At 36.6% G+C, this 20470-nt stretch overlaps 1 protein-coding gene across 3 annotated transcripts in view; it reads right to left on the bottom strand.

Annotated features, from left to right (window-relative positions):
* The window catches only part of HHIP (hedgehog interacting protein), a 93071-nt gene that overhangs the window by 9592 nt on the left and 63009 nt on the right, over positions 1 to 20470 (bottom strand). For all 3 annotated transcript variants that reach the window (XM_053582193.1, XM_053582195.1, XM_053582196.1), the window contains exons 8-11: positions 20273 to 20394; positions 18055 to 18178; positions 16507 to 16637; positions 13014 to 13095 (exon numbers count right to left, since the gene is read on the bottom strand). In XM_053582193.1, the coding sequence (XP_053438168.1) occupies positions 13014 to 13095; positions 16507 to 16637; positions 18055 to 18178; positions 20273 to 20394 (459 nt within the window). The remainder of the gene's footprint in view (positions 1 to 13013; positions 13096 to 16506; positions 16638 to 18054; positions 18179 to 20272; positions 20395 to 20470) is intronic.

Here is a 20470-nt window from a genome sequence, read left to right as displayed (position 1 = left end):
TAGCACATTAAATATTCTCCCTCTCCTTTAAAAAAAATACTTATTTATTTCTCTAAACATTAGGCTCCATGATCCCTCTCTTTTAAACTGTCATTCTAACCTGAAAATTATATTAAAAAAAATCACTAGTCTTTTATAGAACCTCACTTCTCTTAAGGAATGAGTTTTTTTTTTTCTTTTTTAGTTATTGTTTGGGATTCATTGAGGGCATGAAGAATTAGGTTACACTGATTGCATTTGTTAGGGAAAGTCCCTCTATAATTGTGTCTCGCCCTGATGAGAGATGTGCAGGATAAAGGAATGGGTTATTTTTTTTTTATTATTATTATTTTTGTAGAGACAGAGTCTCAGTTTATGGCCCTCGGTAGAGTGCCGTGGCCTCACACAGCTCACAGCAACCTCCAACTCCTGGACTTAAGTGATTCTCTTGCCTCAGCCTCCCGAGTAGCTGGGACTACAGGCGCCCGCCACAACGCCCGGCTATTTTTTGGTTGCAGTTTGGCCGGGGCCGGGTTTGAACCTGCCACCCTCGGTATATGGGGCCGGCGCCCTACCAACTGAGCCACAGGCACCGCCCAAGGAATGGGTTATTTTATCTCCCTCTCCCCTTCTCCATTCTCTATTGAAAGGAAAGTTTTCTGAGGGCAGAAGCTGCATACTCAGTACTCAGGTCCAATCACTTACATGGGCAATCTCTGTGCTCTTCATGGGGGGAAAAGACATAAACAATAGAGTGCCGATCCTTACAGAGACCACTGCGAGCATGACAGAGATGCAAACACAGAGATGATGCAGGGTAACCTTTGCTATGGTGCAGGTGCACATGGAATGTCACAGAAAGCAGATGAGGGAGCACTTAGCTTAGGGTTGAGGGACGTGACAGAGATGACATGTAAGCCATGACATGTAAGCCATGAAGTATTTTATCTTCTTCAACTACTTATATTCATAGGAGTTGGGAAAATACTGTGTAGTTGATAAATGCTTATTAAATTAAATTGAATGTCTACAGTAGTAACTTTCTCAAATATACTCTGTTCTCTGGAATATAAACTCCATAAGGAAAAATACTTTCTCTCTTCTACTCTGTCTCCCCAGGACCTAGAAGAGTGTGTTGCACATGGGAGGTCCTCAATAAAAATCTGTTAAATGAATGAATGAAATTACTAAGAATATGGAATTTTAAAAGGGTGTTTGATTCCTATCTATTCTATTGGATGAAGATATTAGGAAGAAACAGAGTATTAGGGGAAGGAATATCACTAAAATCTAATTGCTGTATTCTCGTATCATAAACATAAAACTAAAAACCCTCACTGTTTCTATTGCCTAAACTAACGCATCTCATAAAATTCTTCTAAGGTATAGTTAAATTTATTTTAAAAGATGCATTTTATACTATTTATAATAGTAAATAAACAAAAGGTTAAGAAGTTAAGGTAAGTATGAGATAAAAAGATAGGATTGTTTTCTTCTCCATATGGGTATTCAGTCAACACATTAAAATTTATTTTTCTGTAAACTACACAGCTATGATTTAACAATAAAAAAGATAAAAAAATTATTTTTCTAGTAATATACCTGTATTTGGTAAAATGTCACAAGGATTCGTGGTGACCCCAACAATACCCTTCCAGTCACACTTTGTTATAGTGACATTGTCCCTTCTATGGAAAAGAACAGTGTTCTTTTACATGGAATAAAGAGAAAGGAAAGGGAATAAAATAGTACCTTTGAACATTATTATTATTGTAATGTTATAATAGAGTATCTTACGTATACATAAATACTACACACACCCATCTAGATGGGATCTAAACAAAAATCTAGAGTGTCTATCTGTGATAAACTCATTTTTATACTTATTTCATTAGACTGAAAAACTGGGTATTTTAATGTGTATTCTAATAAGATTCATTTAAATAGTCTTGTTCTTCTTTTAAACAATCACTTTTTAAACTTTTGGACCCTTAGCTCTACTGAATGAAGTCAGAAGTAGCTTTCAAAACAGAAAACGTGCTCAAGAAGGTGTTTAGACTTGTAATAAAAAATATAGCAAGCCCATTTGTTGATAGCTATCCCCACAGCCCTTGAATTTAATTTAGATCAGAAAAACATATTTCCTAATCCATTCACACGTGATAAATAATGAAACACTAAGGGGCTAGTGTAGGAAGCTGCCCAACATTCTTTAATATATAAAGTATTGTTTTCAGAAATGTAAGACATTTTCTTAGAAATCTACTTTGGCTGGCTTTGTGTAGCAGTGTGAAGAGTTGGATACTTTTTTGAAAATAAAGAGAGAAGCTGAGAAGCGTCAGTAATTTATAACACACATACTTGATGACTTTTTGTGAATAGCGAAGGCTGACAATGAATGTCTCTGGGTGGTGAGATTATGGATGGTTTTAATTTAATGATATTTAATTTAATAAATGAAAAAATAAAGTCCCTGTGAGTTCATAGGGAGGCCCCAGGGATATATCCTGTCTGAGCAGCACTGCCCTTTCGAGTAAGGACTGCAGAAATCTATTTTGTGTTTTACAAATGTAAAGGGGCTCATTCTGAAATTTTTGTTAGGCATCCAGATTTTAAAACCGTTTCATTGTAATCCAAGATCGCACACAGATCATCAACAATACTGTTATATAAAATCTTAACCCACTGGAGGTTTTAGAAGGTGGAATAATTCTGTAACCAATCTTGGACAGCAATCTGCTTACGGTGGGATGGTGACACCGGAATCGTCTCACTCCTTTAAAAGTTATGTTGGAACACATGGAAAGGTATTCCCTTGTACCTGTAACATTTAGAAAACTATTTAAAAATCCCCCATTCTCATGAATTAGGAATAACTGGTAAATCTAAATCCTCATTCCTGTAGTGTAATCCCTGAATAGGAGCACCTGTGGGATCTGGGTGTTGATCAGAAATGCAGAACCTCAGGCCTTGCCCAGACCAATTCCAACCTGTACTTCCCCAAGTTTGTCAGGTGATTCACATGCAAGTTCAAGTCTGAGAGGCCTGGTTCTCAAGTAGGACCATTTCCCAGCTAGGAGCAATTAGTGTGGCCATTAATTAGTGAGTTCGGGAGCTTCCAAGCACAGAGTGCTCTGAGGGATTATAATGGGGTGGAGTCTAAGTTGCCGAAGCAGATTCTATGGTTTAATGCATTTCCTCATGCTATAGGTAGTTTGATACACAGTGATCATCCTTCGCCCCTCATTATCTGTAAAGACAACACTCAACACTTCTACCCTCAAAAAGGGTAGGGAAGGGGACACTTTCTCATGATGAAATATAGATGCCACTCTTTTCCATCTGTGCAGCTTGAAGCACAGCCATACACACTAGTCTAGCAGCGGCTGCATCATCTATTTTATTATTCAAGTGCTTTTCTTCAAGGTCAGTACACACACTGATATTTCCCCCCACCCCAATGACCTATTCCTGCAGGTCAGTATTTCTCTCTTGAGCGTAGGTTTCCTCATAAGGAGTAGAAATCTGGATTCTGATGGATTTATCGCAAGTTTTATGAATATTCACAGCCCTTTTGCAGTAGCTTTAAAAATGATAATACATTATGCAAATTCAATTTGGTTGTGAGGAATCTTATACATGTAACACAATCATAATCCAAGAATATTAGAGCTAATGGAATCTTTTCCTGTATAACCAGGCAACATCCAGCTTGTTAGGATTTCACAGGAAGTGAAATGTACATTTCCTAACAGTATTTTCAATTAGGAAATGTACATTTACATCAGCGTGCCTGTGAAGTCCTAAAGTACTGTTTGAAGTACACCAAGAAATTGAATGGTTTAAGAGTTACTGCTTTCATTTCATTCTTAAGGATTATACATTATATAATATGTAGGCTGCAGAGATATACAGAGGGTGCCAAATAATGTGTACACATTTTAAGAAAGGAGAAAACTGTATTAAAATCATAATGCTCAATATATACTGATAACAACAGATGAATGCGACAGTCACAGGAAATGTGACTTGAGTATTACAAATGTAATACAGGGTTTTCCCCATCTTAAAATATGTATATATTTTTTGGCATTCTCTGTATTTGTATATATTTCCAAGTAACCCCAATATTGCAATAAAGAGAAAGAAAACTTAAATTCAAGAATAACTCTAAATTTGTGTACATCATGAATTATAAGAATTTTTTATTTGTATTATATGTTTCTAAAATTCTAATTTAGGAGGGATAAAGCTAAGGTTTTATCTTATTTCTAGATAGTATATAGAGATTTCTTTGTCCTGCAATGTTCTGGATAAATGGGGCTGGGCCTTAGCCTTCTTTTTTTGTGACTGATGTTGTTTTCATTTTGAGGTTTTCTGAGATTTAAGTCTTATTCCTTACCTATCCCTCAAATGCTCACTTAGAAACAGTGTTGACTGGCTTTAACAACGAGGCAGTTTGGGACTGAGTTGGTGCTGAACTCAAAGGGGACAGAAGCAGCACTAACTTGGTGAGTCGAGCTATAGGTTTGGTGGCTGAGTGCTAATAATATTATCAGAAATTTAAAAAATGCTTGTTTAATTTTGTTCTATGGTTAAAGATGCAACCATAATAAAAACAAATAATGAAGCCACCTACAGTTTTCAGTAGCTTTCATATTTAACTTTATCCTCATGACAGAGGGCTGGCTTTGTTATCCTTAAATTGAAAAGATCAGAATGTCAGTGTATCAAGATATTACATGGCCTTCACACCACTAGTTACAGAGAGTTCTGGAATTCTTTCCTAGTCCCATATTCCTTCCACTCAACTTCAGGAAAAAGATGGAAAGGTACCCACATTTCAGCTACTAACCTCACTAACCAAACATCAATCCACAGTCCACCAATATCTAAAAGGGTGGGTGGCTCTCCTGTTCTCAACTTTAATGCACTTTATTTAATACACTTTCTCAGCTATCCCTACACACTTTTTCTGCTTAACTCAATGTGTATAGAGAAAACCAAGAAACGATTATTAAGGAAACTAAACGACAATGTCATCCGCTTTTAGATAAAAAGACAAGGTCCGGTTTTATCAATTTGCCTTAGGTATTTGTTGTATTATATTTGCAATGTCTTAATTTCAACTAAAATGATTATGTTTTCAACTATAACTGTGAACTATAATTATTAGCAGCAAATACAGAAAAATAGACATTTCTACTGTAATTCAAAGTATATGTCCCTGAAAAATCTTATATTCCACAAAAATATATGCTAAAACAATGATGCTGATACGGCCTGAAAGTTTGTGTCTCTCCCAGTTCTTAAGTTGAGGCCAGACACCCCCCATGTGTATTAGGAGGTAAGGCCTCCGGGTAATCAGATTTAGATAAGGACAGGAGGCTACAGCTTCCATGATGGAGTTAGTGCCCTTATAAGAATGGTCCCCAGGGAGCTTGTGCTTCTTCCCATTCCCTCATGGCAGGATGTTGGGCCAGGAAGTGAGCCTGCACCACGAATCTACCATGCTGGCACCCTGATCTTGGATTTCCCCCAAACTGTACAAATAAATGTCAGTTATTTAAGCCACCTAGGTATTTTGTTATAGCAACCTAAGCTAAGACAAAAATTTATGGAAACAAATTGGGTTGAGGCAGACCCTTCAAGATCTGTGCAACTTTGTAACTAAAGGGCTAAGGAAAACAGAAGTTGGTACCTTGGGAGAGAGTGTGGGCACCCCAGTGAGCAGCTGGGCAGCAGCTGGAAGCTGCCTCAGGAAAGATTAGAAACACACAAAAACAAAATGGTGGTGGGAACAGAGCTCTGGAAAGAGGAAGCGCAGCCTGCAGAGAGCCATGCAAGCCTGGGGGTGCTTCTTGAAGGAGGCACCTGGTGCAGGCACTAACTTTTCATTAGCGCACTCAGCTGAGAAGGCTTTCTGCCTGTGCAACAGTTAGGCAGCAGGCTTGTTGCTTTCCTTATAATTGTTGCTACAGTTGCTTGAAAAGCTATGTAACTTTCATGTTATGCAGATATCATTCTCTTTTATATAAGAGCTCATTAGCATTAAAGGAAAGCATACTGTAGCTGAACAGGCTTGGGTGGGGAGCGAAACGGGGGTGAGTTTTGCCCACCTCAGCGCTTCCTGGACCATTAACCTGTCAATTTGTAATGTCTGATGTTCTGGCATAGTTTTTTTCCTCCCTAAGTGCTATTTATCTGAAATAATATATTTTTTAACATTTTTGATAATATGTGCAATCTTCTGATTTAAGCAAAAACAAGCTCCTTAGGGGATAGGACAAAGTTCTCATTCATTTTCTTCCTCCATAGTGCATAATAGAGCATCTTCAACACAGGAGGCATGCAAAAAGTACTTGTAGGCTGATCAAGTCAGGAATCTTGGATTATACGTGTACTTATTCTGATAGAATACAAAAATAAGAACTGAAAAACCAAGGCCCAATCAAAAAGCCAATGCTATTGTTTTCTAGAATAAAGGAAATATATTCGTTCAGAGTTTATGTCTAAAATCAACTTTTAAACTTAAATATCTAATTCATACACCATAATTGAGAAAAATGTTCGATATCAAATATTGTTATGTAAAGTAATACAACGAGTGATTTTTTTCCCATGTATTTATACTTCTTTAATGAAATGAAATTAAGTCAGGATAGTGACAATTAATATTCGCAAACAGAATAAATAAATAACACTTTGATAACAACATAATTCCAAAGACTTAAAGAATGCAGTATTTTAGAGTTATCTAAAACATAAATTCTTGTCTCCTACTTTCCACTTATAAAAAAATAGATCTACCAGTGTTTTAATCTCATATCACATGAAGGTAGAAATTTTAAATATCACTAAATGCTTTCAAGAAGAAGAAAATTTGAAACAAGTTTCTGTCCTATAGACGAGCACAAAAGTGTCAATTTAAATTCCTAAAGATGATTACGTTGACATATTTCCAGATTTTGATGTTCATTTATCATTCATCAATGTCGACAAAAATAAGTCATTTAAGTAACAATTTTTTTAATTCCACAAAAATGAATTAGCAACAAAATGATGCTAAGATGCAATTTTATTTTCTTATAGCTATATCTTCCTCTAGAAAACATCTTTAAAAAAATTGCACGACTGTTTTAGACATATCTAATGCTATAGTAAATCTGCCTTTATCTCAGGTACTGCAATAGCTGATGCTTACACTGCCGTACAGTTCAAGTCTAAGGTGTTCAGGAGATCTACTAACACTGGACTTCTAGCCTTATCCCAGAAGGGAGGGCAGTGGTGATGGTGGTAGTAGACATAAGAATTTATTTTAAAAATATGCTTTTAAGAGTTTTTTACTCTTAATAAATGTCTCATTTTTAGGAATACAGTCTTCATTATTCGTATTTTCCATTTTATATCTTTTGAATGAATGCCAATTCAAAATGGCAATTCGATCAAGTTTTTAGTGCAATGTACACTTACTAAGGAGCTGATATACCAACATTCAAAATTCTAAGTCGACTATACTTAGTATAAAACAGAAAATTCCTTTGAATGCTGTGGTTATATATTACATCTCCAGAAAATAGTATATACATATAAGAAAACTGGTATATATTCTCACCATAAAAAAAAAGCATGAGAGGTGATGAATATGTTAATTAGCTGGGTTTAATAATTTCACAACACATACATTTATTTATCAAAACATCATGTTGTATGCTGTAAATACATACAAATCTTACTTGTCAATTATACTTAATAAAGATGGGGAAAATAATGAGTTTAGATTCTTCTTAATGGCTGTGGGGAACTAGTGAAGGATTTACAGGGGAGAAATAGAGTCAGTTTTGCATTTTATAAATATAAATTGTCTGCATTTTGACACAAGGCATATAATTATTTTAAAAAATAAGACATTTTAAAAATAGCCACATAAAGTTTTTTTCATAACTCATTATATAATATTTATTCTGAAATAGGTGATGGCTCTATGTAACATGGCATGTATTCCCTGAGTATGTTTAAGTGTACTTGCGCATACACTCACGCATGCTAACTGTGTTAAAGTGCGAATAAAATTCTAGTTATACTTAAGCCATTATCAGGTATTATTTATGCATGCTCATCCACTCATTAAAAGTTTTGACTTTGATCTTGCCCAGTTCTTTTGCAATATATCTTTACAATTTCAGATGCTATATGGCAGCTTAGTTGAAAAGGCACTGTGCACCACAACATGAAATACGGTATACTAAGAATAAAATGTAAGCCAGCAGATAAGTGTATATCTACTTTTGGTTATTGGATACGTGAAATAATAGTGAGAGCAAAAATGCAGAAAATGCTTCCTTATCTTTTAGACTTCAAATCCACCATGCTGAATGGATTTTTATAGGGTATATACTTGTTCATGACCTCTAGTGTTAAGAAATTCTGTCATGTTTGAAAACTAGTCCCTCATGGAGCCCGTATCCCTGTTAATAGCTGAAAGGTCAATGGAGCTGCTAAACAGTTTGTATTACTGTCAGGGTGGCCATGAAAACACCACCTGCTGCAAGAGGGCTTGGCAGCTGGGTCAACAGGCACTGTGGGAATTTATCAACTCAGGGGGGCCACTTGCATAAAACTTTGACTGATGAATTGGGACTAGACTGGCTTATGGGGTGAACGCAGTTCTATTATGCATGACTTTCTTTAGGATAGTAGAGCTGCCTGACGGCTCTCTGAGACCTGTGTGAAGGAGAAACAGAACTGATTTCCTCTTATGAAGTGACTTTTTTTTTTTTTTTTTAAAGAAAGCATTCTTGGGCATCCAGTGTAATAAGGAGTAGGGTGAAGATAGTAAGAAAAAAATAGACAAAGCAGTATGTGGGGCCGTCGGGGAGAGGAGACCTGAAGGGCAATTTTTGATATTGGTCACAGAGGAATTTGGGGATACAACATTTCTGTAAAATGACCTCTCAAGCCTGGAATTTGCATTGTTAATTTATAGACCTCCTATGGGAATGATTCATGTGACTTGGTTGGGTAACAGATAAGCAATATGTTAAAATATAGAAACAGTGGGTACACAGTAATGAAATCACCATGATTAAGAATAATTTTGTTTTACAAATTCCTAGAGCAATAAACCCTGAAAGCATTTTGGAAATCAAAAAACAAAGGTCATTTGGTTTAAGTTCATTTGAAGCAAAATTAAGGAAGTTTTGTCAGTAGTGTGAAAAACTTGTGTTCTATGAAAATAAAGCTTAGAAGTTACATACGTCTGTCAGAATTCTTTAATTTCCACCCACCCCAGGAGCACTGGCTTAATTCTGGTAAGATTTAGTAAAGAGAGCAAGCATCCAAGGCAGGACTAGGATATTTGAAAACTAGGTATTCAGAGTTCTTTCGTTGTTTTTTGAGGCAGAGGATCATTATATCACCCTTGGTAGAGTGCTGTGGCATCATAGTTCACAGCAACCTCAAACTCTTGGGATCAAGCGATCCTCCTGCCTAAGCCTTCCAAGTAACTGGGACTACAGGTGCCCGCCACAACGCCCGGCTATTTTTTAGAGATAGGGTCTTGCTCTTTCTCACGGTGGCCCCAAACTCCTGAGCTCAGGCAATCCACTCACCTTGGCATCCCAAAGTGCTAGGATTTCATCATGAGCCACCCTGCCTGGCCTGATATTCAGAGTTCTTTGAAGCTCCATGGACATCTTTATCCTAATTTTGGAACTAAGAGAACCTTAAAAGTCGAAATAGCAACTGAAAATAATCCTGAATTGTATAGAATGAATACCAACAATATTGAAGAATTTAATGTCAAGTCCTACTTTAGCAGTCACTATTTAATAATATTAAATATATATTATTTAATTACTTACACAGCCCTCTGTAGAAATGAGTCAGGGGCAGAATGACGATCTGTATTTTTCTGATGGACAAAAGGGCACAGTAGAGTGAGGTAGCCCACACCGGAGCTCCCATGAAGGAAGGTTCAGAGGCGGGACCAACTGGCTCCCTGTCCCACCAGGGCAGACCCACTCTTAGCCTTGACTAGTTTCAGATGGCACTAAACAGTGAAACTGAAATTGTTGCTTGGATCTTGTGCCTAGTACATACATCTCAATCTGTCTTCCAGAACTGCTAGCGGAAGAAGCCCCACTGCCCCCAGGCCAGAGCATGCTGAACCAAGTACAGAGAGTTCTGGGGACCCTGTGAGTTGGCTGAATCTGCCTGGTGACTGGTGTTGATCCTAATGCCACTCTGCTGTGAGATGTGACTTCTTCATTCACAAAGATATTCCTGAAGTGTGTTCAATATTCTACAATGGAGGAAGAATTCATTCCTTTTCTGCTTCCCTAGGGAGGTTTTTTCCCCCTTAAATAACTCCTGAGTTCTAGATTTTTTTTCATAATAAACAATGGTATTTGAAATTTATAATAGATTATCTTACCATCCTATTCTGAGAAGGCTGCTCATTGTAAGTCATTTGAAACTTAAATAAAAGATTATGTAACTTTTACATACATCAAATTGTTCATAAAGATGGGGGTGGTGATGCTGGGACTTCATCTGCTTTTGCCAAAGTAACTTAAGAGATACTTATATGATTTCTAAACTCCCTCATTGTGTGTGTGTGTATGTGTGTGTGTGTGTGTGTGTATAGTGCAAACATAAAAAACCATAAACGCATAAATCCTATGGTAAGAATGTAACTTCTGTGACACATAATATAGAATATAAAAATTTTGTATTTTTATAATTTGGGGTTTTTCTTTTCCAGGGCCATAAATCAATTGATATTTGAGTTATTCCGAAAACATCATTCTAACAAGCCTGGGGTCTTCTCTATCAGAATACAATTAAACTAAGAGTTTAATTTGTGTTAGATTTTTGATGTAATAAAAAACAACCTACATATTGTTTTTTCTAGGTGATAAGGTTTTGTCCTTCAAATTCTGCCTCAAATGTTTTAGAAAAACAGTTTTGCTGTGGCGCAGGTATCCCGAATACTACTATGCTAGTAATGGCTTGTTTGTTTCCAAAATAATCCTGCTCACATACTTAAGTATCTGCTTATACAGAACTTCAACTCATCCGGGAAGAAATACTGTAATAATAAATGCTGACATCCAAATCGAAACAGCATGAGGCTCCCAACAATGTTTACGAAAATATTTGTTTTCTTATAGTCAGTTCAAATTTGAAATTTATGCCTCTGCCTGTGTACAAGGACAATGTCTCTGGGACTCTGTTACTTCCCCCACCTTCTGAAAAGCAAATACACATCTTAACCCAGGCCCCCCACATGACATGACTCACCAGGAACAGGCACCATAATGAGAAGACAGGCTTTCAGGTATGTCACTCTGAGACCACCCTACTTGAGGAGCCCTAAGATCACAAAGCCAAGGTCCCTCCTGGCAACCCCAGTAATTAGACACTAATAATAGATTGAAGGTGTAAAATTCACCTCACCTCACCCACAGACTAAACAATCCAGATGAAAAGAGAAAGACTTTTGTGAGAAGAGAATTCATTACCATACTCCTAAGGAAGCTTGCAAAAGCGTATCAGCTTTGACAACATAATGGAGTAACAATGACTTACTTTGAAACTAATTGCATTCGATCTAAGTGAAATCCTTACACCTCATCATTAATCATTAGAAAGGCTGCTGTTTTATGAATTAACATTAGTTTGGTTTTTACTCTTAATGTTGCCAATTTTAACTATCACCTAAGTGTCAGTTATTTCTTTTTTTTTTTTTTCATTCATTTCTTTGCTTTTTTCAAACAGGACATTGCTTTTGCACTCAAAGAGGGAAAAAAATCACTGCGATGTATAGGTGGGTATTTCTCTTATTGTGAAAGAAAAAGTATACCAGTTAATAGAAAAGTAAGGCAGTCGGGCTACAATATATGCCATGTGACACTGTCCAGAGACATTCAGAATTGATTATTCTTCCCTTTGTTGTGCAGAAGCCAATGCCCACCTAATGTTTTGTGGCACAGAAAAGGGACAAGAATCTCCATTAGTCAGTGGCTTTTGCAGGAAAATATACAGTTACAAATAATATTTTTTAAAATGGGACTCAATTGATGCCTTTAGTAAAGTTTCAGATGGTTAGAATTTCTGCTTTTGAAAGAGACTTGAAATTCAGGAATTTAAACTTACAGATGGGCTCATGAAAATACGTTAATGTAGTAGGAATATAAAATTTGCTGCATGTTGGGGCCAAAGTGTAACTAGTACAAGTGTTCAATAATAGTCCTGTCTGTGAAGATACTTAGGTTTTGTTACAGTTACTTGTTTCTAAACTTAGGACTAATGTCTATTTGACAGTGTAGAATTGTAGCAGCTTCTGATAGTTTGGGTTTTAGCCATGAAATTAACAGCTGACCAGTGACAATTCAAGATGACTGGAGAGTGTAGACGCTGTGATGGGCGGATGGAAGGAAGCAGGGTAAAGAAAACATTTTCTTTAAGGGATTAGAACAGACAGATCTTCCCTTCACTGAGTCAAATAACAAAACTCTACTTCAGTGTTCATTTGTTCAGCACACTCTTCACGAGAGCTGTGAGCTTTCAGATAGTTTTGAAATGAGGCTCAGATGCTGAACTGCCCAAATAACTTATCCTGATTACCTTACAAAAATCATACTAAGCAGCTGTCATGTCTGCAAGCATGCTGCTCATTTCCTCAACAATAAGGAGGGTTTTATTGCTTCCAACACCAGAGCCTATTCTGCCTCACATGTCAGGGTCTCCTCTGGCTCTCCACTGGGGACTCTGATTCCATAAACATAATTCTGCTCTGTGATGACCAGAGTGACACAAACAAGCTTTTAGAGGTCTGCGGAGCCCAGTCTAGCCCTCATAGACTGGAGTAGAGGGTCTTCTCAGGACAGCCCTTGCTTAGCCTAAGGAAGGGGTGGAAGCATTCATCTTGGCTGATTGCTAAATGTAACTTTTCTATCACTGATTTGAATGAATTAAAATAATTCAAATAAGAACTTTACTTGACTGAAAGGGATTACAAGAAATCTCACCTTTTGGGATCTACAATTTTGTAGAGTTTTCCATTGTGACTCTGGGTCATACTTTTGCTGCTTGATAAAATGTAAACTTCACCTGTTGAAGACAGAAATAACAATAAGTAAATTCACAGCATTATAAGACCTCACTTTCTCTTGCCCAGCAGATACACTGTATGTGTCCCACCTCCACCCATCCTCAGGAGAGTCACTTCCTAAAGGTGATGAAAGACTCCCACCCCTCTACCTCCACAGTGGTGGGACTGTGCCTACCTCCAGGACTTCCTCCCCCCATCCCAGTACTGCTCCAGGCAGGCAGATAGTCGCTCTCTCCTGGATTCTGGCAACTGCCTTCAAACTGAGCTCCCTGTTTCTCCCCTTGTTCTTCTAGGGGTACCCTCAGCGTACCAGCCGCGATTCTTTTCAGAGGAGTCAGATCATGTAAGTTGGTTCACACTCCTTTGTTTCAACACCCTCCACTAGCTTCTCATCTCTCTCACAGCAAAAGCATGACCTGACAGTTGCCAGGAGGTCAACCCTCTGTCCCCTCACTCCTTCTCCCCAGTCCTGCTGGCCCCTGGCACGGCATATGTGAGGCAGCTTCTTGTCTCAGGCTCCCACCTCAGCTGCTTGCTGTCTCAGGCTCTGTCCCAGGTCCTGTCGGTCTCCACTAGATTCCCTTCCCCCTCTTTCAAGTCTATGCTCAACTATCACCTTTCCTGACTGCACTATTTAAAACTGCAACTTCCCCAACTCCTAACAATCCCTCTTCACTATTAGATTTTTTTGTCAAAGAAATTATTTTCTAAGTGAAACATTTATTTTTTATTGTCCCCCCTTTACAATGTAAATTTCTTGACATTAGTTCAGACTTTTTGTCTGTTTGTCTGTTGCCATGTCCCTAACCCTTAGAACACAGCTTTGCAGAGAGCAGGTGCTCAATAAATATAGAATGAGCGTTGAATGGACAAGTTTTATCTTAATTTATTTCTGTGCAACAATAAAAGACTTTGGTTACCAACTTGTTACTGTTAATTATCAAAGGATTTGGGGTATTGTTTTGTAATCTTTAGTTCTTCAAAAGATTCTAACCTATATTAAAGTAAACATGGAAGAAATTGAGAGAGACACAGTGGGAGGTCAAGAGCATGCCTGCTGCTCTGTCTCCACTCTAATTCTCTAACTCTCGGTGCTAGGCCGCGTTCATAATGATGAAATGCGGCAGGTGGGGTAATCTTACACCACCCTTATTTATTACTACTTCTTCCATAAACTCAATGCATAGGATGGGTCACATGGCTAGGAAATTAGTATTTATAATTATATGTCTATAGGGTTTTGAAATTTGTATTTGATTTCCTCTCAGGAAATGGTCCCCATTCCATTCTATTATTGTGCATTTAGGACACCCTACTGCTTTTCTACTTTTTAAAAGGAATTTTATGAGGCTTATAGTAAAAATACAGACACACTGGAAAAAATAAAAATAGAGATAAAAAGCAAAGGAATGTAAGAGAAACAATATTTTATTTCATCAAGTACTTTATATAATATACTTCATGTAATTCTTGCAACAATTCCATCCTGATTTAAAAAAGAACTAATATACAATAAAAAAAGATCCTCAACACTTTTTATTTCAAAAGATGCAAAAACTCAACTCCTTTTTTCTCTTTGACTAAAACTAAGGAGTTTCACGTTAAAATGTAATTCAATAACAGCATATTTACTTTAGTTATAAGGGATATACAGAGTCAAGATTACATATGCTTTATTTTTTGTTTTTGCAGTTTTTGGCCAGGGCTAGGCTTGAACCCACCACCTCTGGTCCATGGGGCCGGCACCCCACTCCTTTGAGCCACAGGCGCCACCCCCATAGGCTTGATTTTTTTGGTTGTGCTCTCAACATAGTATTAAGTATATGTATACAGACATTTATGATATTTTAAGCAGTGGTACTAATAATATGATGAATGATAGGAAATCATTTGTAATAAGGTCTGGAAAATCAAAATAATTTAATCACAACATTATCCCTAATTCTGTCACCAATAATTCAGTTATTTTTAAAATCAGAGTTTGCCAATGAAATTAAAATTATATTGTAGAGGGTATAAGTGAGAAAAAGTATCTTTCTGGTTCCTTTGAGTAGGGTGGAAGAATACCAAGGAAAAAATTAATTATGAAATGCTTTCAATGCTGTAACAAGAAAAAGACAGACTGGACTTCTGCTGTTTAAACTGTTACATTCTTGTGGCTCTGAAATGTCCTATATGTTTCAGAAGTCTTCTCTGAGTCCCTTACTAATTCAAGTGAACAGCATGGAACTATTTGTGGTGAATTCTCCAAGTGATACATGCAAACCAAATCTGGACTTTTAGAAAAAATATTCTGAATTACAAGGGAAACACATACTCTTCTTTATTTATGCCTAGAAATCCTTCTCTGATGCTTAAGGAGAATAGTAGCTATGATTTGTTTGAATATTATTCTTTAAATGGAGTCATTATGACAGCTACATCAACCCCTATAATTTAAAATAAGTAGAGAGTAAAATTTTTACTTGCTGATTAATCTCATTCCAATTTCAACTTCTTTTGCTTGTTAAGCTGCTTAAATTTTGATAAACATACCAAGAAATATATGTTATCCCATAGGTTCTCAATGAGACAGTAATTTCTATTCTGAAAATAAGATCTACAACTTAGATTATCTCAGGCAAATTTCATGCCCCCATGGGCAAAAAAATTAGAAAAGTAGAAAATAGAAGATAAGGCAAGTTTCAAATTCCAAGAAATTTCTCATCTATTCCAAGAGACATGGACAAGTGAAAAGGATTTTAGATAAAAAATATAAACAAATTAGGCTTGGCGCCTGTAGCTTAGTGGCTAGGGTGCCAGCCACATACACTGGAGCTGGTGGGTTTGAACCCAGCCCGGGCCTGCCAAATAATAATAACAATTACAACAACAAAAAAAAAATAGCCGGGTGTTGTGGTGGGCTTCTGTAGTCCCAGCTACTAGGGAGACTGAGATAAGAGAATCGCTTAAGCCCAAGAGTTGGAGATTGCTGTGAGCTGTGATGTCATAGCACTCTACGGAGGGTGACATAGTAAGACTCTGTCTCAAAAAAAAAAAAAAGAATAATAACAAATTATTCAGATGTATAATAAAAAAATCAGTAAAAAAAATTCTCTCTTTGGAACTGAAAAATTCTCTCTTGTTCCTGCTTTCTATTTTTCTTCTTTATGAATCTGACATTAGAATTTGGAAACAAGATGTGAGAAATCCCCGGGAAAGATTACTGGAAAAGAACACGTAACTGGACCATCTTTAATCTCACCAGTAGGTCATCTTTGCTCTAGGTTACAACAAATGGAGGATTAAGATCGTTGTACTTACAAACTGGTCAAATATAGAAGTGCTCAGAATGTTTGCCTCAGCGCAGAACAAAGGCTCTTGAGTACGGAAGTGAGAATGGAGCTTGACAGAAATAGTTTATACTATACCTAATTCATCTTCTCCAAATCCCAAAATGTGGCCAGAAAAGTAGCCTCTACAGGAGCCGCTAGTGCTGAGACACAGTGGTTTTTCTTGCCATTGCTTGGTCCCGGGACTTTGCTGGAGAGTTAAAAAATTCCTACAACAAAAAAATCCCATATACCTACAATGAAAACATGCTTTTGCTTGAAGACAACAGTAAAATGTTTACAATACAATTCATAACAAATAATTGTGGTGCCACAGACCTTGCTTTGAAAGGGAAAAATAATACAGCCCGTAATGTGTGTGAGTGCTGCGAAATTCTCCCCAATTGTGGAGAAAATATTTAAAGATGCTATTTGGCTTGGAGGGGGTACTAAAAGTACCTGAGTGGGAGAAAAGCCCTCCCCTTCCTCTGGGAAATGATACCTCCTGGCCAGGAGTAGATTCCATGCTGTGCTATTAATCAGAGAGAGGGACAGGGAAGAGCATGGAATCAATAAACTTGTATAGTTCCTTGGAGCGACCAAGTACTCAGCTCTGCCATATGCCTGAAGGCCAGGGACTTGGGAAATAAGATTCTTAATTTGGATTGTATCAGATTTTCTCATAATTATCCACAATGTGGCCTTGAAAATTTAGACTAATGCTTAATTTTGCAGCATCCCTACCTATAGAGACAAATTATGTTCTGTTGCTCAAAGTGCTGAAAATCTGGCCAAAAAAGAAAAGAAAAGAAAAGAAAAAATCTTTAGCCTTCCAAGATAATTTTTTAAAAGTTAATATAACTCATGTAAAGTAAGTTCGCAAATTATTCATTTTTATGGTAAATTTATGTTGAGGATGAAGGGAAGGAAGAGCCTAAATACTATGAATGTTTTATAGTTTTATTGAAGTGCTATTTACATACCTTGACATTAACCCATTTAAAATGTACAGTTATATGAGTTTTAGCAAAGTTATATAGTCATGCAACCATCACCATAATCAAAATTTAGAATGCAGTAGTTGACCACTCAAGGGACTGTAACAAACTGGTCAAATACGGAGGTGCTCGACATAGGGAACCAGGCCTCCTGTACGGATCTGTATGTGTGGCGCGTGTCAGGTCAACTTAAGAAGGTGGTTTTACTGACTTATAACATCTCAAAAAATTCCTTCATGACTTTTTGCAGTTTGTCCCTGCTCCCACTCTCAGCCCTGTAATCTGTTTTCTGCTGCTTTATCTGTCACTTTTGCTAGAGATTTTACATGAGATTTATAGAGATTCAGCATGAGGTTTTTGAGATTCATTCATGTTGTTACGTGTATCAGTTTTTCATGCCACAAAAAGAATATTTTTAAAAGTTATTCAGTTAAGCCACTATATTAGTTATTCAATTAAACTACAATTAAGTAATGATATTTACGCATGTTCCAGATCTGCTGCCCAAAGGGAGACGATCATGTGAATGTGTTGTAGCAGTTTGCCATTTCATCAATGGGTACGTCATTTGTTATAGCAAGCTGCGGTATCCCTGGGGGTCTAATGGTTAGGATTTGACACTTTTAAATTGTGGTATCACAAAACCTACCCATTGCGATCTCCGAACACATAGCTTCCATATAGTCTTTCAGACTGGCAGCCTCGGTAAACAAATCCACCAACCAAAGGACCATTACTGAATGGTTTGAATTCTAAAAGTGATGGCTCACTTTCTGGAAAGAAATATAGCATTAAAGCAAATGAAACGTATTTTGATAAAGTAAAAGTAATAACAGACCAAGCAACAATTATTATCGTGATTTAGCTCTGAAATGTGCTCTGTGATGCATGAGATGAGGTGCTTGCTATAGATATTTAGTGAAAATAATTTGTCTTTGCTTAAATAGTATCGAAACTTAAGGGGCCTACATGGATAATTCAATGGAATAAGTGTTCTCCAAGTGCTCACTGTGATAATTGCCAAGACATAGTAAGTTTTCAATAAAATTAGAATTTGGGTATTTTGGAAATCATGATTATTTACTTTAGAACCAAAATACTTTAAGAAAACACTATTTTTTGTAAGTATTAATTTTCTTGCAGCAGTGCTTCTGCATATATTTAGTAAATAGGGATAAACCTCTGTCAAAATATATAAAATGTTTAAAAGCTCACACTAACGAAAACAAAAGCATAGTACATTAAAGGTCTTTAAAGCCACGTTTATCATAGATTTAAAAGCAGTATAACTAAGTCGAATAATGCCTTCATTTTAAATATTCTAGTAGTTTTGTTTATAGAGTTGTATGATCTATTACAATCATTCTTTTTAAATTACATGTGTATGGTTACGTATCTCTTTCTGGGCATGGATTACATACTTGAATACATGTATGTTCACTGCAGGGGAAAAGCTCTTTAGCCAGCTGCAAATTAATCTAAAAATTGCCTTTTATATACTTAATGTCAAATAAGTCTCTATCAACAGGCAGTATTTTGTGCAAAAGTTTCCGTGAAAAAGACAATAATTTTAAAGCCCTCATTGACTTCCATGTGGTTGTGGCTAATATGACATTGTAAAGTGTGGAAAAGATAAGAGAAGTTCTCAATAACCAGCATGCTGGCAGCATAATTGAATGATTGAGGTCACAAATGCAGGTGTCGAGTTGCTAGGGCCCTGCTACTCTATGCCTGGGTTTTCTTATCTGTACGGTATGGCCAATGATGGTCCCTGTCCCACAGATGTATTCAGTGAATTAAAGAAGTAAAGTTTACAAGGTGCTTCCCATGGGGTCTAGCATGTGTCAAGTGCTGTAGAGATGTCCTTAAGTACATAAATGTAGGGCTGTTAATACTGTAAGCAGTTTTAGCTGAACTCGGTTAATGTGATTGTAGAATTTAGATTAATCTACAAAATTTTATCAAGCTAACGACTCATTAGATGTTTTTCCAAAGCACATACATTATTCTTTGGTTTGGTTTTCCTAAGATGCACACCACACCCACACACACACCTGGAAAAAAAAGTAAACTAACTGAATACTACATGAACTAACACAGATGCTTCGTTCCTCATGTTAAATATTAATATTTGTATTGAGTGAGTAAACAGAAGAAGCAATCAATTTAATAATCTTAACCTACTATGTTTCCTGACTCATGATAATATTTGATACATTGCTTCCCTCAAAAGGAATAAATACTAAAATACTGAAAAAATACGAAGTGCTTTAAACCTTATTATTATCTACCTTTGTATTTTAGTGTTCCCTCTAAGTATTCTAGTAATCATGTTATTAAAAATAGTGTTTAAACAGCCCATTTCCATGACTTGTTTTTACAAGTTGATTCCTTTGTTTTCTTCAAAATGAACACTTAAAAAATTATATTCTTATTTAAAACACACATAATTTTCCTAATTGCTGAGATTAGCAGGTTGGGTATTGAGAAATTTCTCAGCTTTAAGATTCATTTTTTTCCTCTCTATATAAGATGCTAGGACACGTTCTTCCTTATTATATTAAATAAATAGAACATATTCATCTTGATTCTCTGACAAGCAAAGTGTAAGCTACAGTTAACTTGGGAAGGTCCATTACATGTTTTGGACCCACCAAGAACCCTTCTACCCCTGGCTATTAATCAAGATGGAACCCTTCGGGCTTGTAAGAATCACTGGACTTTTGAAAAGTGAGCAATTTCTCTCCTCATCTCTGTTTATGCTTTCCCAAATGCTCATTTTTCAGAAATCCTTTTCTCTTCAATTATTAAATATACTAGCAAAACCCCCAAACTTAAGCAAAATCAGCAAATTATATGCTACATACCATAATCTTTCCCCTTTATTATCTGTAGGATTCTGGCTGATGATCTGTTTTTTCCATTGGAATCTGAACAAAGTATTGTTAAATTGATGTTTATGTCAGTGGGATGTCGATCCACAGCACATCTGCATAAAAAAAAGGGGGAGAGGCACACATTAGTTCCTACTGGGGTATCTTACAGGCTCAGACTGGAGATTCCTG

The sequence above is a fragment of the Nycticebus coucang genome, chromosome 1, assembly GCF_027406575.1.
Source record: "Nycticebus coucang isolate mNycCou1 chromosome 1, mNycCou1.pri, whole genome shotgun sequence".
Classification (NCBI taxonomy): domain Eukaryota; kingdom Metazoa; phylum Chordata; class Mammalia; order Primates; family Lorisidae; genus Nycticebus; species Nycticebus coucang.
Note: the sequence above shows the minus strand (reverse complement) of the source record. Positions and strands in the feature narration are given on the sequence as shown.